Source organism: Diadema antillarum, unplaced genomic scaffold (genome assembly GCF_040938485.1).
Source record: "Diadema antillarum isolate AM-2024a unplaced genomic scaffold, OU_Dant_1.0 seq00000682_RagTag, whole genome shotgun sequence".
NCBI classification, from domain to species: Eukaryota; Metazoa; Echinodermata; class Echinoidea; order Diadematoida; family Diadematidae; genus Diadema; species Diadema antillarum.
Window position 1 is genome coordinate 2,400,911 of NW_027271587.1, and position 21,659 is coordinate 2,422,569.

A 21,659-nucleotide genomic window follows, 5' to 3' on the forward strand; every position below is an offset into this window, starting at 1 on the left:
CAGCAGCACATAAACACACACAAATAGATCATAGAGGGTTTCTTTGACTGTGATACAATAGGAACTGCAGTTGTGTTGGAAAATGTGCCTGGTATTTTAAAGATATCCTGATACATTGTACATCTTGAGGTGTTTTGCACATTATGTTCTGTAATAAAAGTTCTATTGGTTCTGTAATAAAGGTAATGCATGATATCATGGATAATTGAGATGAAATATGATGACCAGAGTCTGTAGTAATACAAACTGTTTATCTCTTTTCAAATTTATCTCACATTTCAGGAAATTTGATTATTTTTCTGCACTTACAATGTATACCTTCCTTATTGTTGATTCTCCTTCAATAGAAACAGCAAGGTTATGATCATTAAGCAATTCGCAGAAAGACTTCCTCATCCAGAATTGTTCTCGGAAAATTATTTTAGGTTGGTTGAACAACCCACTCAGGAGCACCACATACCATATCTGGTGTGTAAACAGATAAATGATCTTGGAATTTTTGATCAAAGGACATTTTGGATTTGCCTTGTGAATACAGAGGAAATCAATTAAGAAAATATAGATAAACACACTGGTGGCTTAACTAACAGGTCATGTGATGTGACTCTGGTGAATGAATCGATGAGTACGTGCCAAACTGGACGCTTGCTCTCTCTCACGACGACAAGGCCCGGCGTAAACTGCGCCGAATGTTTGCGGAGATCACGGGTCAATATGAGAAAAGATTTTGCCACAAAGGAGCGAAGGGGCTTAGCCTGCTCAGTGCTCTGCTGCCATTCTCTTTCATCCTCTCCACAGACAGAGAGTCGTTTAAATTCTCCGGCTTCTTTAGAACTGACATTGGACTTTGTTTGTTGAGTGGTACTATTGGACTGTGCGGATATATTCCCTCTCCCCACCCACCCCACCTCCCATTCAACCTTTCTTTTCTTTGCAGCAGATGAGAATTTGTGTTTGTATTTAGCAAGTACATTTTCTTTCTGACAATTATCTGACCAACAAAGTTGGCGAAAATTGCGCAGTGGCCCAGAATGGTGATAAGAATCTTGCAATTCTGGATGGAATATTTAAAAAAACAGGAATTCCGCTCTGATTCCTTACGCTTTGGAAGATGGAAAAATGTTTTACTTATCGGTATTACTTTGTTCTTATTGTTTGTTAGGGGTCTGGGGTTAGGAGGGGGCAGGTGGGGTTTGAGAGTTTGTTTTGGCACTCGCTTAGCCTCAGGATTGTGCATTCTTATAGTCAATGAAGTTTGTTAAAGTAATCGTATAATGTATTGCTGCATCAGTTCATCCTTTATTCATTTATTTATGTTTTGTGGTTTTGTGTGTTTGTTTGTTTGTTTGTCTGTGTTTTCATGGACGAGGGGTAGAGTTTAGTGGATTGGGACTTCGGCTGAAATGAATTTGGATATGATCAAGAATCAAGTCTGTGATGAATTCATAAGTATTAGGAATCAGACTCAAAGGCATCAGTGCACCATTGTTTTCTGAATGAAGGGTGAATATATTTGTTAATAGTGCTAAGTATAAGTGGCAGTAGAAGTATTGTTGCTGAATTTCAACTGCCATCCATGTTTTGTTTTCAGTTATTATTCTCTTTAGAGAGCTCACAGATACATTTCAGTTTTTAACATTTAGAAGCTATCATGTGAGAATGAAGGATGTATAGAAAATGTGGAATATTGTCTCTTTGAATGTTATTCCATACCACCCCCCCCCCCCCCCCCCACAGCTTGGTCACTTTGATCCATCAGGCTTGGTCGCTCCTCTCCCTCATAGTGTCTCATTCCAAACTTTCACTCATGGTTGGCAGTCCTGATGTCAGTTGGATGTGCATTATATTATCTACATGTTGGACCATGTAGCTCTGAACTAGAAACATCATTTAAACATGATCATATCCAATCATTCTTCTTTCTCTTTCAATCTCTTTCCATCAGCTTCAGTGTATAGACGGCATGCGGGTACGGGACCTGACAGCGGCAGCCATGTTGGAATACAAGTTGCCGGACTGCAGGGTGCGGCTGGCCTCAACGAGGGCGCTATTGAATGAGGACGCCGAGGCCTATCTACTCAGGAATAAAGAGATTGAATTTGAAGAGAGACTGCTAGAAATACCAGTAGAAGGTAAGAGAATTATAGCTCTGTTTGAGCTCCATATAAGTCTTGAAGTGCGTAAACTCCTCCTGCAACTACCACTCAGAATACAATGTATAACAATTATCTGTCTATCTGCTGTTTTATCATTCATCTTTGATCCCCCCCCCCCCACACACACACACACACCTACTATGTCATGATGCTCCTCATGTTATGTGGTTTGTTTGTTTGTTTGTTTTTTTTTTTGCAGTTAGTTTAGCACAATTTTAGGGAAATGATAACTGTGTTCAACCCTCCTAAAACTGCAAAATCCATAAAGTTTATTGGAAGAGCTGATATCAGATATTGTAACCAATGTGTAACAGTACAAGTTGCATGAACTTTAAAAAGGTACATGTAGTTAATGTGGTATGGTTGATTGAGCACACTTTAAAGATGAAGCAAGAAATTCAAAAAATGTGCTGTTAATATCACATAGGGGGTCGATGAGGAGGATGAAACAACAGTACTTACCATATGTCCGAAACAGAACTTGTTGAAATCTTTAAAAGACAAAGTCTCCAATATGACTCTTGTGACTTTTGAAAATTGACCATTTTGTGTACAATGTGTCCTCATTCATGCACGACTCAACAAATCATTCTCATTTTCACAAAGGTATTAGTCAATAAGTGTAGGAACATCCCTGCTAAATTATTTTGCTCAAGACTTTTTTGTTGAAAAGTTATGCCATTTTGAATGGGGGGGGGGGGGGGAGAAGGTCTATGTATGTGTATCTTATCAGCACAAATCACAATTTTTGCTTTGATTTTTGCTGATTGTATGTAACTGTATATGTATGTAAATGATATGAAATAGCAAATGATGAATGAATACAGTGGCCTTTCATGAAACTGCCGAAAGCACAAGGCAATAGTGCACTATTCTTTCCTGCAACTGTTTCATTCTCACAAATATCTCTTCTTTCTATACTCTACAGGAACTTCAGAAAGGTGCTTAGCTCTGCTGCTTAACTTTGTCATATCCCAGCGAGACTACTGCGACTTGCTTCGAAGCTATTTCAACACATATGAGGAACCCCTCTGGTGAGTTTTCCTTTCAATACCAAGCACGAGCTAGGAGTTGTACTGGGACACTTAAAAAAGAAATCATTCTATAATGAATAAACTTTGAAAAAAGAGAAAAATATTCCCTGCAGAATGAAACAAAAATGACAAAAAGTGGATAAGAAATAAGGAAGTTGTGACATTTGAAATTTCACATTTTTTTCGGAAAACATTTCTTGACTAGTCCTTATGAATGTTGTGGTCTTGAAAGGAGACACATTTTAGTGCCTTGATTGTCTCTTAACTGTGAGCATAACATGAAAAACGTTTCGCAGAAATCATTGCACATGGAGGCTTTTGTTTTGTTTTCATTTTGTTCTCGCAAAACAGACATTTGTTAAGTATTCGCTAGACTCTTATTGTTTATTGTACGCTCAGCTGACAGTTTTGCCAACAATAAACTTGCTGTAAATATTAGAAGTCAAGATTTATTAGTGCAGACTGTGATCCTGCTGTGAATGGGATGGGATAGAAACCAAAACTAGATAGTGACTTGGCTGACGCCAAATTTGAAGTGATTTGACAACAATTGGTGTCTTGTGTCGTGCCCTTGTCATTGACACTGGTTGCATCCCACTCCCATAGATTACAGTGAGTTGACTCATGGTCATAAAAATGTGTTGAATTATGTCCATTAGGCCATGTTTATTGGACATCTTTCTTCCTTTGTGTGCCACGATAAAGTCAAGAGTTTGCACTTTCCATCATGTTAAGTGTGTGTTTACTGTCTCTGCAGTTCTTTGTGTAAACCGATATTCAATATCAAAATTGAAAATGTTCTCAACAGCATATGTCTTTCAATTATTGACACCAGGCCATTGTTTTGTTTGGCAATCAAATCATGCATTTTGTAATAAGCAACTTTTGTGGTAAATTGATGGTGAAGTAGAATTTACCTCTCTGTGAATGATCTTACGAATTACAACGAGTTACGAGGTAAAGGTTGAAAAAAAGAAACATTCATCTTTTGTAAAAGAACAGTTGCTAATGAAGTATTAAAAAAAGCAGCAAATCTGTGAAAATATGCAAACTTAGACATATTATGGAACAACCAAGACTGTTTACACTTGAGTACCAATAATTCTCTTGCATGATGCTGCTGTAAAACCAGAAATTTTTGTGTGCATGAAATTTGGGGGAATTTTGTGAGAAGCCAAGATTCACAAAATTTAACTTCTCGCAGAAGTTCATGTCTGCATTATATGCATTAAATGCCGGTGGTAAATTGCGAAAATTTCATGCTGCAGAAAAGGTTGTCAGTTCCATTTCACAAAAATTTCATGCCGCAAATAGTTCTGGGGGGGGGGGGGGGGCGTTTCATGAAGGAACTTGTCGGATAAAATGTCCGACAAGTCAATTATATCCGACAACTTCAGAGAAATCAGCCAATCAGACTAAAGAATTTCTAAAAACTTGTCGGATATAACTGACTTGTCAGATATTTTATCCGTCAAGTTCCTTCATGAAATGCCCCCCCCCCCCCCCCCCCGGTTTTACAGTATTTTGACACGTCAAAAGGCCCATCATTTGATCTGATGTTTACTCGTATAACTGTTGATATTTTTGTATGCAAGACTCCAAAATTTATTTTAACACTATATAGGGATAGATTTACTTTCCCCATCAATTTGCTGCCAGAAAAAAAGAAAAAATTGTGTTATCGTGATGCCATTGATAAACACATACTTTGATCTTGCATAGTCTTTACTAGTATGATTACATTGTGATCATTTGCATACTGGAGTAACAATCTTATTGAGTGAGCTATGTAGCAGATTTTTAAGTTGATACTGTTACAATCAGTTCCAGTGCAGTCATGAATATAAGCTCAACAACAAGCTTTCTCAATGTTGTATCATACACAAATCAAAGTTCAACACTCTACACCATGTTCAAGACTGATTGTATGATGAAATAGAATGAAATCAGAAAAACAAGCAAACAATTTCCATCAGAATTAGATGTAATAGAATAGAAAAAATCAGAAAAGAAGTACTTAGTTTTCTGTGTTTCATGAGACATGATTATTATTTTCATCACTTATGAAAATAAGGAATTTTATGAAAATATATTTTTTTGGGGGTCAGCAAGCTATGAACTGTAATCCCTTTCTCCCGAAGTTAGCCTAACATGAATTTGTTTGGAGGGAAGCATATTTTTCTGTGAGTCAAATTTGTCTGATTGTTCTGATATCCTTGTTTCACATCAACATGAAGCTTTCAAATGTTTGACAATATCATTTTGATGAAACTTCCACCATTCTGTGTATTAGATTTTCCCTTTTCTTTTTAAACTCAAAAGACAATTGGACAGAAAGGAATGACACATTAAAAATTATTCTGTGTTTTCTTATATCTTTTTTTTCCCCCCACAGCCAACTACCATCATTATTAACCACCCACAAGAAACTCCTGTTTTCTGACCTCAGACCCCTTGTTCGATACAGCACAAGATTATTAGCGCAGGTAAGATTGATAAATTCATTTATTTTCATGCCAAGATAACATGATTAAAGGAATGGATTATCATATAACAACCACACTATGTGGCGTCACTTCAGTGACAGGTATGGCATCCTATCATTCATACTGTCAAAGATGTACAGAGAGCTAGACAAAAGTACAGTAGTGAAGTTGTAAAGATGCCTTCCAAAGATGAGAATGTAAAATGAGGTGTGTGACAGGAAAATAAAGGCTGTATTATCGAGAGGAAGGAATTCTCACTATATTCTTGTGTGTGTGTGTGTGTGATGTGGTCCTCAAATTATTTCTATGGAAATGAATTAAAACCATTGACAGAAAAGAAAAGAAAGGGTGGTATATGAGTGTGTGCATACTGTGTAGGTATCGATATCCTCTACAAATTGCAAGTGGTTTGACACAGGTAAACTAGGTAGCAGGACCAAAGTGAAATGCTGCCCTCTTGTGTCCACTCTCTGGCATTCTCATGCTCACTCAGAAATAACAGTACATCCATAAACAAGTGCTAGGGTAGTTGTTTGCCTTGCAGTGCACATACATGTAATTTCCAAGAACTTAGATATTTTGTGCAAATTTGGCTGAACAAAAAAAAAAAAAAAAAAAGGAGAGAGAAGGCATTTTGCATTTTGCCCCTTGATCTTTTTATTTATGATGCATGCCTGACAGAGTCTGTTGTGTTGCCTTTTCCCCTTTCAATCTGTCAGATGAAGTACTTATAGTGCAAATGCTTCATCAATGAGCCCCTGCACGTATTGTGGTCTAGCGCCCTCTTTTGTTTTGAATCAGATCTGTGTGAGGTGTTCTCAAAATCTGTCAAAGCTGTGGTTGATAATGGCAAATGAATAATTTTTCTGTTTGTCTTTTCATCTCTGTCCTTAAAAAAAATGTCTTAATGCAAAAGATTTGAAATGAAAAACAAACATCAGAAATCAATTTGAAGGTGGGATCATATTCTTGGTGGTTTCATTTGCCCCAAATTTCCAGTGTGAAATTATGTGTTCCCGAGTGACACATACTCTATCATTTTCTCACCAGCACATTTGAGTCAGTGCGAAGTAGATATTAATGTGTGTTTGAAGAAGAAGAAGAAGTGCAACCAATTTAATCAGAGAGGGGATTTCCCAGTGTGTCAATGCATATAGCATATATCTCCATTGGGGTGAACCACAATCCATTCTTAATATCAAGGACTTTTGTACTCATATACAAAACATCCAGGAAATTTGACAGAAAAATGAGTTCATTGTAGTCCAGGATGACAACCTATGAGGGTTAAAATGTCAGGGCAAGGAGGCTCATGTGCATAAGCACAAGATAATATTCGTATTATATGATATAATTTTTTTTTTCCTCTGGACAAAATGAAGTTAAGATAACCAAGCATTGAAGAAAAAAAAATCTATGGAATGGTGGCAATACGCTTGAATAAATTGGGGCAAAACAGGAAGATAGTGTATTTGCAAGTGTAATGCATCTTATAGTGATGTTATTTGCTCTCTGAGGTAAGATTTCATAGAATTCTGATGGGCTTCCCAATGAGCATGCATTCTAAGCACATGTGAAAGGATGCCCAGTGGTACAACGGATCTGAATTTGGTTTCGTGGCTAATTGAAGTTTGTGGTTTTCTCTGATTATCCACAGTGTGCTTTCCAAACCAACATCCTTGTGGTAGCTTCCACATATATGTCATGTTCGCTAAGAGAGAACAGCTGCTAAATGTATTGAAGGTATATAGAATAGTATTTCCTTATACTGTATTGTAATCATTTGATTTATTATTTTTTTATTTCATCCTTAAGTGTTGATATATTTTTGTGGATTTCTACAGAATTGATTGAGCTTTACCTTCCACAGAGCCACCAAGTCTCCGTGATTCTGCAGGAGGCTCACTAGAATCTGAAAATTTCCTCGTGTTCTGAAAATAGAATATAAAACTAACCAATCCAACCAATATCTCCAGGAAAATGTTGCGACGAAAGCATACCTGACATATCTTATCGTATATCTATCATCCTAAATTTCGCAAGTTGATGGACAGGCCTATGTGCTAGCTAACATTAGAAAAGATTTAAATTAATTGCTTCATGGATCATGATGCAATGTGCATCATCTCCAATGTGGGAAATCACAAAGTGCTTTGTAGAAATGGGGTAGGCCTGATACTTATGATACAAATTCCATCACTGCGTTTCTTAATTGTAAATTCAACCTCACACAAAGTTGTCTTGTAAAGTCCCAATAACCGATATCTATGGAATGTACGGTGAAGATTCATAACCATTTCCCGCCAGCTAGCCCCCATCCATCCTAGTACCAGGCCAAGTACCAGCAAAATATGAGTGGAGTGGGTAGGTCCAATCAGAGCAAGCTAAAAGCCAGCAACCTTGAGGGAGGGAAACAGCCCTGCTCTTGGCTCCACACTCTTTTCTTGATGTGGGGGCCCCATTCACACTGACAGTAAAACATCACAATATTTGGATTCCGATACCCCTTTCTCTAACTCTGTTGGCTTAGGACCGTGCCCGAGCTAAGTTGTTAAATTTTGAGTTGACGAATGGGTCAGGCCAAAGTGGCCCGTGCCAGGCTCGGGCTATTTTGGCCCTGCTGTAAGGTAGCACTAGGTGTGCGCCAGGCTCGGGCCTGGCACTGATCAAAGAGTTTATGAATGATAGCAGCACAAGGCTCAGGCTAAAGTTCTTGCCTGGTCAAAGGTCTCAATTACCTGGCCTTGCCTCCGTAGGAGCGTGCATTCAGTTACCATGGTAGTTATCCCTTACGTGGCCGAGTTCGTGAATGGGTCATCGTAAAAGTAGCGTTGCTCAGCTATACTTACTGAATGCAATCTTTACTGCTTGGTGCGGGCCACTATTTAGCTCTTGCCAGGAGCTGGCCAAAAAAGCATGAGTTACTGAAAGGGGTATAAGTTGCTAAGCAACCCCTCCAAAAGTCATCTGAAACATGACGAGAAATATTGCACAGCAGAGCATGAATCTTTCCTAAGTTTCTGTGAAATTTCACTGTTATGGTTTTGCAGTGAAAACCTTCTCATGAAAGAAAACTTGTGATTTTTGCCACATGACTTCCCTACATCCAAATTTTGAATGCTGAGATGTTACGTATAGCCCAGTAAGAAATGGGCCCAAAATGTTGGGCTAGTTTGGACCACGGCCCAGTATGCAGCTTCCTGTCAGCATGGTGTGGTGTGTCAGTGCACATATTGTATGTCATCTTGCTGAAACCACTTTGGCAGGAGGGGTGAAGTGATGGCATACCCTCATATGTCATTTGTCATCAATTTTAAAGGGAGCAGTCCACTTTGTCATGGCCCTTCCAATATCTGCAATCATTTCATGGCAAGATAGAAGTTAAAGTACAATGTATTTTCAATGATTTAGCTGAGTATAGCACAAGAAACATCTAAATTACAAGTCCAACAAAACAACATGTAGCATTTCTAAGCTTGTAAAATCAAGCAAGGTTTAATTACATTTTATTATGAAAGTTTTGGTTCTGTTAGTAAACTTTCTGTCAGTGTTGTCCTGCAGTGACATTACCGTACATTGTAGTCTTCTCATCGAAACTTCAGGAATTTGTAACTTTTTGAACAGATTGTCTGATTTTCAGCAAACTTCAGTGATGCATTCTACTGATATTGTTCCATTCATTCAGCCCACATATTTTGTTATCGTTCTCCTTTCACCTGTCGAGGACGGGCTGATTTTGCTATAACATGCATTTCCCATAGACACCTGCCCGAGAATACTCAGGACTCATCTTCAATAGGTCAACATTTAAAAAAAAAAAACCAAACCCCAGCACCTTTACCAAACAGGTTTATATAAATCTAAACTAGTGGCAGTAGTAGAACTGAATGCCCAAATACCATCACATTTTCATGCTACGGAGTCTTTCTTGGTGTCACATCTGGTTGGTCACGACCTTTTATTATTCGCAGATTTGTACGAAAGTTGGAGGCGCTTGAAAAGCTATGAACATGTGTTGGATCTCAAAACCCAAACAGAAGTAATCTCTTTGTGCATTTTTTCTCTCTCTGTCGCTCTGATGGTTGTACAAGACAGCAGCAAAATGAATTTTACTTTTGTGGGAAAGAACCCTCAAAACTGTGAGTGTGTTTGCTGTGAGAGTTGTGAGTTAATCTGGCCACCCCGTTCTTAGGTACACACATAGACCAAAATTTCATTTCATTTCATTTCATTTATTTCCACATCCTGATAAAAAGCATACAAGGAATACAGGAACAATACATACACAGTAGAACCAAGGAGGTTCGAGAAATGGAGTCACAGCAGTCTTATTCGCTTTGATCCCATGCTCGAAGCCGCCACTCAAAAATATTTAAGTATGTGTCAAACTGGATCTGCTGCTCAGATGCGAAGACAATTGACTCGTGTCTCATTGCATAATCACCAGCCACTTTCCAAGGAAGATATGTCTTTGTGATGGTAATTAATTTTCGCTATCCCTACTTACAAACGATGGGTGGTAGACAATGGTAAAGGCACGGGGGTGCGCGAATAGAAATTGCTCAAATATTGCCGAAATAGATATCAAAATTATTCGAATGTACGTGATTTTACGCTAATCTGACATATTAATTTATAAAGAACTATACTTGAAGATGATACCATATTAGTTTCATTTTGCGGAAATAAGGAGAAAAGTGATAAAACCGGCTTTCCATGAGGGTAAAATTTCAAACACTTTCACAAAATACAGCTCAGATTTACACTTTTGCACACATTTTCGAACGGAATAGACTTTTGTTTTATATTCTTTATCATTAGGTGAAATTTCATTGCATTTGATATATAAACGAGCAGCATATACCTGATATTATGTTAAGCATTAAAAATGAATCTTCAGATTGCTCAGAAAGATGGCGGCTTCAAGCATCAAACATCAAAGGCACAAATGCACCTGTGGAATTCTTTTGTCCATCCATAGAAAACTGACAGCTGATTGAATAATTATAGTCAGTTGTAACTCCATCTCTCAAACCTCCTTGGTAGAACATTGGAACAATACAGGAAAATGTTCAACTTGTAACATATTCCACACCAGACAAACACAACATAAAAGCAGTTGGTGGCATCATGATAATGATGATGATGAAACAAACAAACAAACAAACAAAAAACATGAGCTATTATTATTTCTCAGTTGCAGACCTTTTTAACAAAAGCTGTCATTATTAACAGAAATGTACCAGACTCTAGCAGCAGTCAACAATGTGAAATTAGTCGTAATCTCACTGGCATTGAAGAGATTCTTTGGTAAAATATTCCATGCGTAACTCTGTACGAAGTCACATGAAGCGGTGCCCAGGTGCATAGCTTTCTGTGAATTATCTTTTAACCTCCAGATTTCTCAAGTAATACCTGGCATGCCTTTTCCCATTGTGCCTTGCCGTTTCTTAGAAGTTTGAAAATGCCTCTTGCAGAAGCCGCAGAACTGAGAAGGTACCCATGCTCTCCCACTGTTTCGTCCCCGCATAGTTGACGATGAAATTTCCAGAAGACGAGGGATTATTGGTTTCACGAGTCAGCTATCTCATCTCACCTGCCTCTCTACCTGCCAACTACAGATAGTACTCTTCTCTGATGGATACTTGGCTAGCATATTTGCGGTCTTAACTCCATTTAACAATTTGTGCACTCGTACAGATTCCATTAGTGCTCGGGTAAGGAGGTGTAGAAAGCAATTACGCAATAGAGGTCAAAGGTGAAAAGAAGAATCCCAGAAGTTTGGGAGACTCGTTCCTCAAGGGACTATCAAGAATTTCATTAGTGATGTAGAAAGAGTGCAGAGAATACTGGTTTAGCTAATTGGAAAAACTGAAATATTTGTTGGAAAAGGAACATTGCAGAGGAAGCCCTGAAAATTGTTGGCTAAGGATGGTGATCAAGAAAACACATTTCTATTGAAAGGTTAATGACATGGCAGAGTGTGCTTTGGCATGTGAAAAGTTATGTACCAAAGCTCTGTTTAGGTTTTTATTTTCTTATAGTTTTGATTCTTTTCAAATCACCATGTATGCAGTCTCTTTTTCCTAGACCCAGCCTTCTTATCTGAAGGTGACATTGATATTGATTGGATCAGCTGGAGTCAAAATTCAGCTGAAACAAAAGTTGTATGCAACGCTGAAAGTGATTTTTGCATTTACTCTGAATGTGTAGTCTTGGCCACGATAAAGGCTGAAGGCACTTTGTCAACTATGTTCAAGTTGTTGACAGTGAAAGGGCAAAAGGAGGGATGGAAATTGAACTCAATATTGAAGTTACTAAACAAAGTTTCACTGTAAATGAATGGGGAGGTTAGTTGAGAGGTAAGGGGGGCCATCCAAACTGCAAGAGACAAATTCCATCCACTCCCCCCCCCCCCCCCCCCAATAAAAACAGACTAGAAGAAATTTATTTTTTTTTTCAATGTAAAGGGATAAGCCTATATCTTGATTTGGTAAATAATGCATGAATAACCTTGCAATAGCATGTAATCCGTGAGTGTGATGATGGTACTGATTAGGAATGAGAACATGCTTATAAATGCAGCTCTCAGGGCATTGATAATGAAAAATATCGAAATGATTTACCGGTAACCAAACTCAAATGTCGATATTAGTTCTGAGTAAAAGTTGCATAAAATGTTTTTTTTTTTTTGAGCATTGGGGTCAACAACCTATTCAGGAAGTAGTAGGCCTATTCCCTTGAAGATGGCAACATAGTTTCTTGCAAATTTAACAATGCGGTGACAGCAAGAATTCTGCTGATTGTGTTCAGCCTGTCATGATGCTCCCTAGCCCTTTGCTGAATGGAAAAGATGCAACAACCACTACAATAAAATGAAGCTTGAATGTGTCATGTTTTTACCTCTAGGCTTTGTGATCTGTAATTTAAAAGCAGTTATGTTACTTCGATGTTGAATCATGTTCTTAGAAACGTGTTGGCCTGGGAATTATGTTCAATGGCAGAAAAAAAAAAGGTAAAAAGGAAAAAAAAAGGAGGTGGGGGGGGAGAAAAGGAACTGTTTAGAGAGTTGAGTAAATGATAAAGAGGTTTAGGTAACACCTCAGTGAAACGTGACCTTTACTAAACTCCTTTCAAGTCTTATTCCTGGTAACTTGGGGTTGACAGGTTGCAAGAAGAAAGGCCGAAATATTTCTCCCTTTTTGTCTGATTATCTGGACAAACGGGACTCTCTAATCCTGGCGGGGCATTGACTGGTTCTGCACAAACCAGCTCTCTGTTGCCTTAGCAGAACTTTCGTCATCGCAGCCCGCCACAATGGGATGAAATGTAGCCAGAGGAATGCTGAGTTATTGATTTTATTTCCTCCGTAAAGTCGGGAGATTAGGAAACAAATGTCCGTCATAATGAGCCACACTTGAGTTGAAATGTAAATCAATGAGTGCGTGAAATGCCCATTCAGGAGCACTGGAAAGTCACAGTAAGTACGTTAAGCATCCCTAATTGCATTGCGTGAAATTAGGCCCAGAAGAAAAAAAAGTGCAATCACCCGAGAGGTCGTACACTTGTCACAACGGAAACAAAAACACTGCAGGAACAAGTGGAAGCCTGTGGATCATATTATAGCAGTTCAAGTAGCCTATTATCAGTAATAGGAATAATATTGTGCATCTTGTTAGAAAAGATAAGGAAGACAGGCCATCTCTACTAGTATTTGAATGCTTCTTCAGCAGTTTCACTCATTACCTACCAGATGGATTTTTTCCTACATTTGCTAGTCTAATTTCCTGTGACTGCAGAGTTTTCATGTTTCTACTGTATGTTCTGGTTGTTCAAAGAAAACTGAAAAGGGGGGGGGGGGAATATGCTGTTATTGCTCAGAGAAAGGCTGATAAACAGAGAGTGTGTGAAGTGGTGAAAATTTCCAACTGCTTGAAACTCAATTTATGTCACATGAAATTAATGACCAGAATTTGTGAGTAATTTTTTTTGCTTAAACCTTTGGAACTTCTTGTCATCGCAGAAAAGCTTCAAGGTATACACCTGCATTTATTTCTCAGGGTTTTCAGGATCAAAAAGATGCTTCCACCTGAGAAACGCTTGTAATGATTTGGAACTAAAATGAAGTATCAAAAGAACACTCTGAATTTTACCTTCTTCTTTTTGAAAGATTGATTACATTGTGCGAAGGGTGTCATGTTGCCTGAAGTCTGGACACCTGCGATCAGCGTGTATGAATGAGATCGTGTGTCGGATTTGTAAACAAACCGGTCACGTCGAAGCTGACTGCCCAACCCATGACACACCCACCTCTCCAGCCAATCAACAATCAGGAAAGAGACAGCCCTCTCGATGGTCTCGCACAGAAGACCAAAGAGGTCGCCACGAAAACCGCCAAGCAGATAATGCTCTATCACGGGACCGGTATGAGACAGACTTCCCTCCTGCCGAGAAACTGACCCATCGAAGAAGCAACAGCCTTCCCCGGACAACACGGAGTAGCAGCAGAACAGCATCTTCTACGTCTTCATACCGACACCATGCTGGTCCACGGAGAGATCACGAGGACAGCAGCAACATGCGATCTTCGGATGCAGTGAACCCCCAACAGCTGGAATCCACCGCTGCGTTTCGTCCCGCTGAACAGAAGTCAGAGACAGCTAGTCAGACCGCACCCCAAAAACCGTCCAATCAGCAGCAATCAAAAATTACGCAATTCATCGAGCAAGCTAGGCAACACAGCGACGCTATTCGCGAACACAATGGAAAGCCAGCTGACACCAACGCACTGAGCGACCAACACTCAGCTGACAACAGTGCCTGTTCTGAAGAAGACGAGTCCGAATCAGGTGAATATTCAGAGTGCGAGGAAGATAACATCACTCAGCACCAGTCTGATCTCTCGGCAGAGTCTCCAGAAACAGGAAAAGTGCGTGGTAAAGTGAACCAGACATCTAAAAGAAAGCAGAAACCCAAGAAGAAAACCGCGAAAAAAAGATGAAAGCATCCACTCCCTAAATGTCTTCTTCTTTATGTCATTTGCTTAGTCTGAATGTGAGAGGATTAAGGAACAAACTTAAACGAACTCAGATATATAAATGGTGTAAACAGCAAAAAGTAAACATAATGTTTTTGCAAGAAACATACTGGACAAAAGATATGGAGACAATTATCCAAAGTGAATGGAGAGGTAAATGCTTCTTCTCACATGGAACCAATCACTCTTGTGGTGTGGCGATATTTATAGATAATAGATTTGACATAGAAATAAATAAGATAGATTCACAAAATGATGGAAGAACTCTACTTTTAGATGCTAAGATTGGAGGTTATGATGTTATCTTAGTAAATGTTTATGCACCCGCTAAAAAGATGAAAAGAGAAAGTTTCTTTATGAAAATTGATAAATGGTTGAGTTATTATACTTCAGAAAATGAAGTCCATCTTATTGTAGGTGGGGATATGAATTGCGTTCTCGATATAAAGAAAGATGTACGTGGTAGTCAAAGCTCATATTATAAGACACCACAAAGTTTGCGCCAACTTTGTAAAGAAAGAAAACTGATTGACGTGTGGAGAAATACTCATACCGATATCAGACAATTTACTTGGAGAAATTTGTCGTTAAATGTAGCATCAAGACTTGACTACTGGTTAGTCAGTAAAAATGCACAGGCAAAAGTTTTGTCAAATGATATAAGACCATGTTATAAAGCTGATCATAATGCTATTTCTCTTAAGTTAAAGATTTCAAATATTTTTAAAGGTCCAGGGTGTTGGAAAATGAACACAGAAATATTAAAGGATGAAATATATCAACAAAAAGTTAAATCGCTCATCAGAAGCATTCCAGGTAATGCATGTTTTTCCTTTACACAGGTATGGGAACTCATAAAGATTAAAGTATGTGAGTTCACGCAAAAGTTCTGCAAAGATAGAGCTTTAAGAAAGAAAGAAGCAAAATTATGCTTAGAACAAAGATTCAGTGAACTTCAGAGAATGATTGATGTAGACAGTGACGTCAAGATACTGAAAGAGTATATATATGTTAAGAAAGAACTTGAACAGGTTAATGAAAGAGAATGTAGAGGCGCAGCTGTTAGAGCAAGAGTTAGGTGGCTGGAAAAAGGGGAAAAGTGTACGAAGTATTTTCTAGGCTTAGAAAAATATAAATCAGAAAGAAAAGAGATGAACCAGTTGTTTTCAGTAGAAAAAGACAGATGTTTAACTGAACAAACAGAGATACTACAAGAAGTAGTGAAATTTTATTCACTGTTATATAAGAAATCTAATGCTGATGAAAATAAGCAAAATCAGTATATAAACTCAGTTCAAATTCCTTCATTGAGTGAAGAGGGAAAGAATAAATGCGAACGTCTGCTTACAATTGCTGAATGCAAACGTGCGGTTTTTTTCAATGAATAAAAACAAATCACCCGGTTCTGACGGTATACCTATAGAATTCTATCAAACTTTTTGGGATGAAATTCAATTTGTATTGTTAAATTTTCTTAATGAATGTTTCAAAAAGAAAGAAATGTCCGAAACTCAAAAAAATGGACTCATAACATTGATCTATAAAAAAGGAGATCAGCGATATTTAGAAAATTGGAGACCAATTACACTGTTGAACTGCGACTACAAGATAATTGCCGCAGTTTTAGCCACACGCTTGCAATCAGTGATTAGTGAAATTGTAAATGAAGATCAAACTGGTTATATAAAAAATCGATTATCCGCTTTTAATATACGAATGACAATCGATGTTATTGAATATATGAAAAGAAAGGGAATAGATGGTGCGATAATGATGGCAGATTTTTCAAAAGCTTTTGATGTAATTGATTTTGATTTTGTGTTATTGTGTTTAAACAAGTTCAATTTTGGTAATATTTTTCAGACATGGATAAAAATACTGTATACAGATATTCGCAGCTCAGTGTTAGTAAATGGCTGGATATCTGAGTCTTTCTCAATACAAAGAGGCATTAGACAAGGATGTCCACTTTCAGCTTTACTCTTTGTGCTTGCTGCAGAATTTATGTCGACCCGAATAAGAAATAACAAGTATATAAATGGTATTTCTGTTTTACAAATGGAGGAAAATTTTGAAGTAAAATTACTACAATATGCAGACGACACTTTATTTTTTGTTTCAGATAAACAATCATTAGAAAAAGTAAGTGAAGAGTTGGAATTATTTGGAAATGTAGCAGGACCAAAACTGAATAAGAGTAAAACATCTGTTATGTGGCTGGGAGCTGCCAAGTCAAAATGGTCACTCGATGATCTTGATTTAGTGTGGACAGACACACCCACAAAGTACCTAGGGTTTTATGTTTCACCTGATATGAATAAAGCACGAGCATTGAATTGGGAAAACAAACTTACGAAATTGCAAAGACTTTTGGATAATTGGAGAAAAAGAAAACTTACTCTTTTTGGTAGATTGATTATTGTCAAAACCTTAGCTTTAAGTCAAATAGTTCATATACTTATGGTTGACACAATTCCTGAGAAAATATTGAAACAATTGAATAATCTGTTATATATTTTTATTTGGCAAGCAAAAACTGAAAAGTGAAGCGAACTACTATGATTAAAGAGTTTGAAAAAGGAGGCGTTAATATGATCGATCTTTTTAAGCAAAAACTCAGTTTCCGATTGAGATGGCTTGGTCGCACTATAGGTGCAACGAAAGGAACATGGGGTAAAATGTGTTTTTATTGGTATAACTTTTTCGGTGGATTAGAATTGTTGCTAAATTCTAATTTGGATTGTTTGAATATGAAGAGAATAAGTAAAGATCAACTCCCATTGTTTTATATTGAAATATTAGAAGCTTGGTTAATGATAAAGAATGATATTTGTTTAAAATTTCAACCCATGGTACACGGAGTACAATATGAAATTTTGTGGCATAATAAAAATGTAACCTTTCATAAAAAGACCTTATTTTATGATGGTTGGTATCAAAGTGGAATTGTATTTTTTAAAGATTTTTCTAAGAATGGTAAGTTTATATCCATTCCAGAAATTTTGTATCAACTTAAACGACAGAAAAGTAAGCGAACATTAATTTTTGATTATATTTTATTACGCCAGGCTATCCCAAAAGCATGGATAAGTAATTACGAGGAATCATGTATAAAGTTTCATAATAGGTTATTGGAAATTCCTAAAATAAGAATAGGAAGAAGAGAGCAGAAAAGAAGCATTCAAGATGTTTCAACCAAACAGTTTTACAAACTATTGTGTACACAATGTCCCGATAGTAACAGATGTTGTATATACTGGGAAAAGATATTCGACTCATCATTTGATTGGATGAATATATTCAAAAGAAACTTGTGTTATTGTAAAGAAAACAAATTGAAAGAATTTAATTTTAAGATTTTGTATAATCTACTACCAGTAAAAAAGAATTTGTACAGATGGCAAATCAAAAGAGATGGAATATGTGAACATTGCGGTGTAGATGAAGATAATCTACATGCGTTTATTGAGTGTAAATTGAATAAGTTTTTCTTTTCGTATCTAACAGTTATAATTAAAATTATATATAAAGTTGATTTTAAGATAACAGGAATGCATCTGTTAAAAGCTCATAAAGAGACTGAATTAGATTTGTTTTTGACAATTGCCTTTTGGTGTATTTATAAATATATACTGTTAAGAAATAAAACCGGAAAAGAATGTCGTGAAACTAATTTGCAACATTTGTTTGGAAGAGAAATTTGTAAAAGAATAGAGGATGATCTAAATAGTAAGAAAACATATTATAATTTACCAAAGCAAATGAAGTATATTGTGTAAATAGTTTGTGGTTTCCTTTGATCTCAGGAACCCCTTTTGAAGCTCATTGTATTTTTTTTCTCCATTTTTTGTATAATGTGATATAGAATGTTGAATTATGGAGGCAATAAATACCCTGTTGGGGTCAAAAAAAAAAATGTTTGTACACATCCTCATTCCTGTATATAGAGGGGCAATTTGATAGAAAATAAGATGAAATTGCCTTGAAAAAGACAATATGTTTGATTAACCCTACTCAGCTAACAGACTCCGACCAAGATGACGATCCTCCAATGTACCCTTTTCCATACTTTTCAGTGCTTTGCCAGTCTTCAAGTGGCTCTAACTTTTGTTATCGATAGACCATTTCCCCCAAAGATACCACTGTTATGTTCTGTTATCCACCATTTCCTTTTAAGATGATTATAACTCCCATTGGTATACAGTCTCCTTTCATTCTTCCCTTCATGTCATTGGAAGCATATTTAAAGATTAGCTGCAAATTTGCGGAAACGAGGCGGAGAATTTCTTCCTTTTCATCCTCCCTGACATTTCACGAAAGAGGAAGATATCTCTTTCACAATCAAATCACTTGAAATGCCATTCCCTACCCGCCATCGATCTTCCTGTCAGCTGCGCCTCCCATTCTTCCCATCGCCGAGGACCTCTTGGCAGGAAATCAGACTGACAGCCCTCATTGTGGCTGAAGGGGATCCCTACCAAGGTGTGAAGTGGATGGAGATCGCCGATCCCATAGACTTCCTTTAAATTGAGAAGATGCAGTACCCCCTCTGTGGCGACATATTGTCAGGCGACACTGAGTTGTCATGTGTTTTTGTGCCCTCTGCCTCCCCCCCCCCCCTTTTTTCATCTGTGGATTGGGAGATGGCAGAAAGATATAGCAATCATTCCTTTCATACCATGGACCTTTTTTTGTCAGGTCCATGTTCATATGCAGCAGGCCCTTGCATAAAATTTGGTGAGGAATTGGTCGAAATAAGATAACACTAACAGAGCCTGAGAGATGGAAATAAAAGACATGATGATTTGTAGGCATTGTGGAATCAGCTAATTAAAATGTTGATATAATGCTTTATAAAATGGGTTCAAGAATGTAGCCAATTGGAAGCGCTGAAATGAGTCACGTGTGCGTGGGTTAATTTCTCACTAACATCCACGTAACCACGGCCTGACGTACGTCACAATGTTTACACTAGCAGTGCGCACTCAATCAGTTGTTACAAGTGCGTCGCGCGCTACTATTACGCGCTGTCAATCCTGTAAACAACTTCTAGTTCGGGCTGCCTGCCGGCCGGCCTTTCATGTGTGCATAACATGTGTGGCGTACGTATACTCTTATACGTACAGTACTTATATGTGCGGGATTTCCGAGTGCGACGTGCGTAAATATTTGGGACGAACATCGACGAGTGCTACATGTAGCTGACTGGTATTGACCCACAAAGGTACGTGAAAAATGCTGTTAGTTTTCGACCCATTTTATAAAACAAATGATGCACAGGATTATTTCGTGGCATTAGTGGAGATGCAGCTCACTCTCGGGTATTTACAATGTAGTGCAACATGCACTCGGCTTCGCCTCGTGCATGTTTCACAATTGTAAATACCCTCGAGTGCGCTACGTCTCCACTAAGGCACTCTATCCTGTGCATCATTTGTATATTATAAAATGGGTTCAAGAATGTAGCCAATAGGATGCGCTGAAATGAGTCACGTACGTGTGCTTTGGCTATTCTAGTCCCATTGCATTGCGTGTTAAATCCTATTGCCGATCGTCTGTGCGTGCGGCGGCTCCTTTGAATTGCATGCATACGCGCTGTCAATCCTGTCAACAACTTCTAGTTCGGGCTGCCGGCCGCCGGCCTTTCTTCCCTTGTGCATAACATGTGTGGCGTACGTATACTCTTATACGTACAGTACAGTAGACCAAGCGTTGTGGAACTGGATGCATACATGGAGTCACTTTGAAGGGCAAATCCAACGATTTAGCAGGTTAATTCTCACGCCGTTTTCAAAGTATGTTGTCTAGTAGGCCTATATGAGGAGTCTATATCAAGTCTTTAAGGTAAAGGGTGCATATTCTATGTAAAATAAGTAAGTTTTCATGCGGGAACTTAAGTGTCCGGAAACCCAACCCCCCATTAACTTATACATGTATGTGCGGGATTTCCGAGTGCGAGGTGCGTAAATGTTTGGGACGAACATCTTCGGACGTCTTTACCCACAAAGGTACGTGAAAAACGCTGAAAAATGCTGTTTGTTTTCAAATTTTCGACCCATTTTATAAAACAAATGATGCACAGGATTATTTCGTGGCGTTAGTGGAGGCGTATAGCTCACTCTCGGGTATTTACAATGTAGTGCAACATGCACTCGGCTTCGCCTCGTGCATGCTTCACAATTGTAAATACCCTCGAGTGCACTATATGCCTTCACTAACGCACTCTATCCTGTGCATCATTTGTATAGTAATGGATTTTTTACTCTAAATTTCTGCCAGTGCATGAGGAAGGAATGACACCTTATGACAAAATAAATAACACACAAACACACTTTCTGAAATGCATAAGGTAAGGATTACACCCTGCAATGAAACAAGCAAGCAAGCAAACAAACAAACATACCAATTAAAAACTCTCTGCTCAACAAACAAATTACTTCTTGTAGCAGAATCTGCTCTGTTTTGCTTATGTTTGGTATTAGGATCATCCTGACTGTTTTGGAAAGCATCTTTTAGATGGTTTAAAAAAAAAAAGAAGAGACTTCTGATTTCTTTGTTTAGAATACATGTCTCCAGCATATGATGGAATGAAAGCTCACCATGCTGTGAGAGTGTCAACCAACAATATAACCGCTTCATACTCAAGTGTGTCTGGACCCTTTTTTGATATGGGACTAATGAGCGGGCTAATGACGCCTGGGACTGAGCTCATGCTGTTGTACCTGAAAAGAAAAACGCAGATCCTGAAACCATCCACGTCCATCCCTCGGCTGGTCCTTGCGTCCTGGTGCCTCATTGTCTAGCGTCTCAAGAGCCTGTCTCTATAGGACCAAAACGGTCCCCTATACTGTGCCTAATCCACCCCTCTCCAAAAGCTGCGAGCACTTTAAGGACCCTCATAGTCCCCATGGACCAAGCTACTCTCATCAACAACAATAGGCCAGGA

At 38.1% G+C, this 21,659-nt stretch overlaps 1 protein-coding gene across 1 annotated transcript in view; it reads left to right on the forward strand.

Moving 5' to 3' along the window:
- The window catches only part of LOC139737102 (uncharacterized), a 95,369-nt gene that overhangs the window by 34,069 nt on the left and 39,641 nt on the right, over positions 1–21,659 (forward strand). Inside the window, exons 2-4 of the mRNA XM_071647780.1 lie at positions 1,946–2,132; positions 3,085–3,190; positions 5,586–5,676. Of these exons, the coding sequence (XP_071503881.1) occupies positions 1,946–2,132; positions 3,085–3,190; positions 5,586–5,676 (384 nt within the window). The remainder of the gene's footprint in view (positions 1–1,945; positions 2,133–3,084; positions 3,191–5,585; positions 5,677–21,659) is intronic.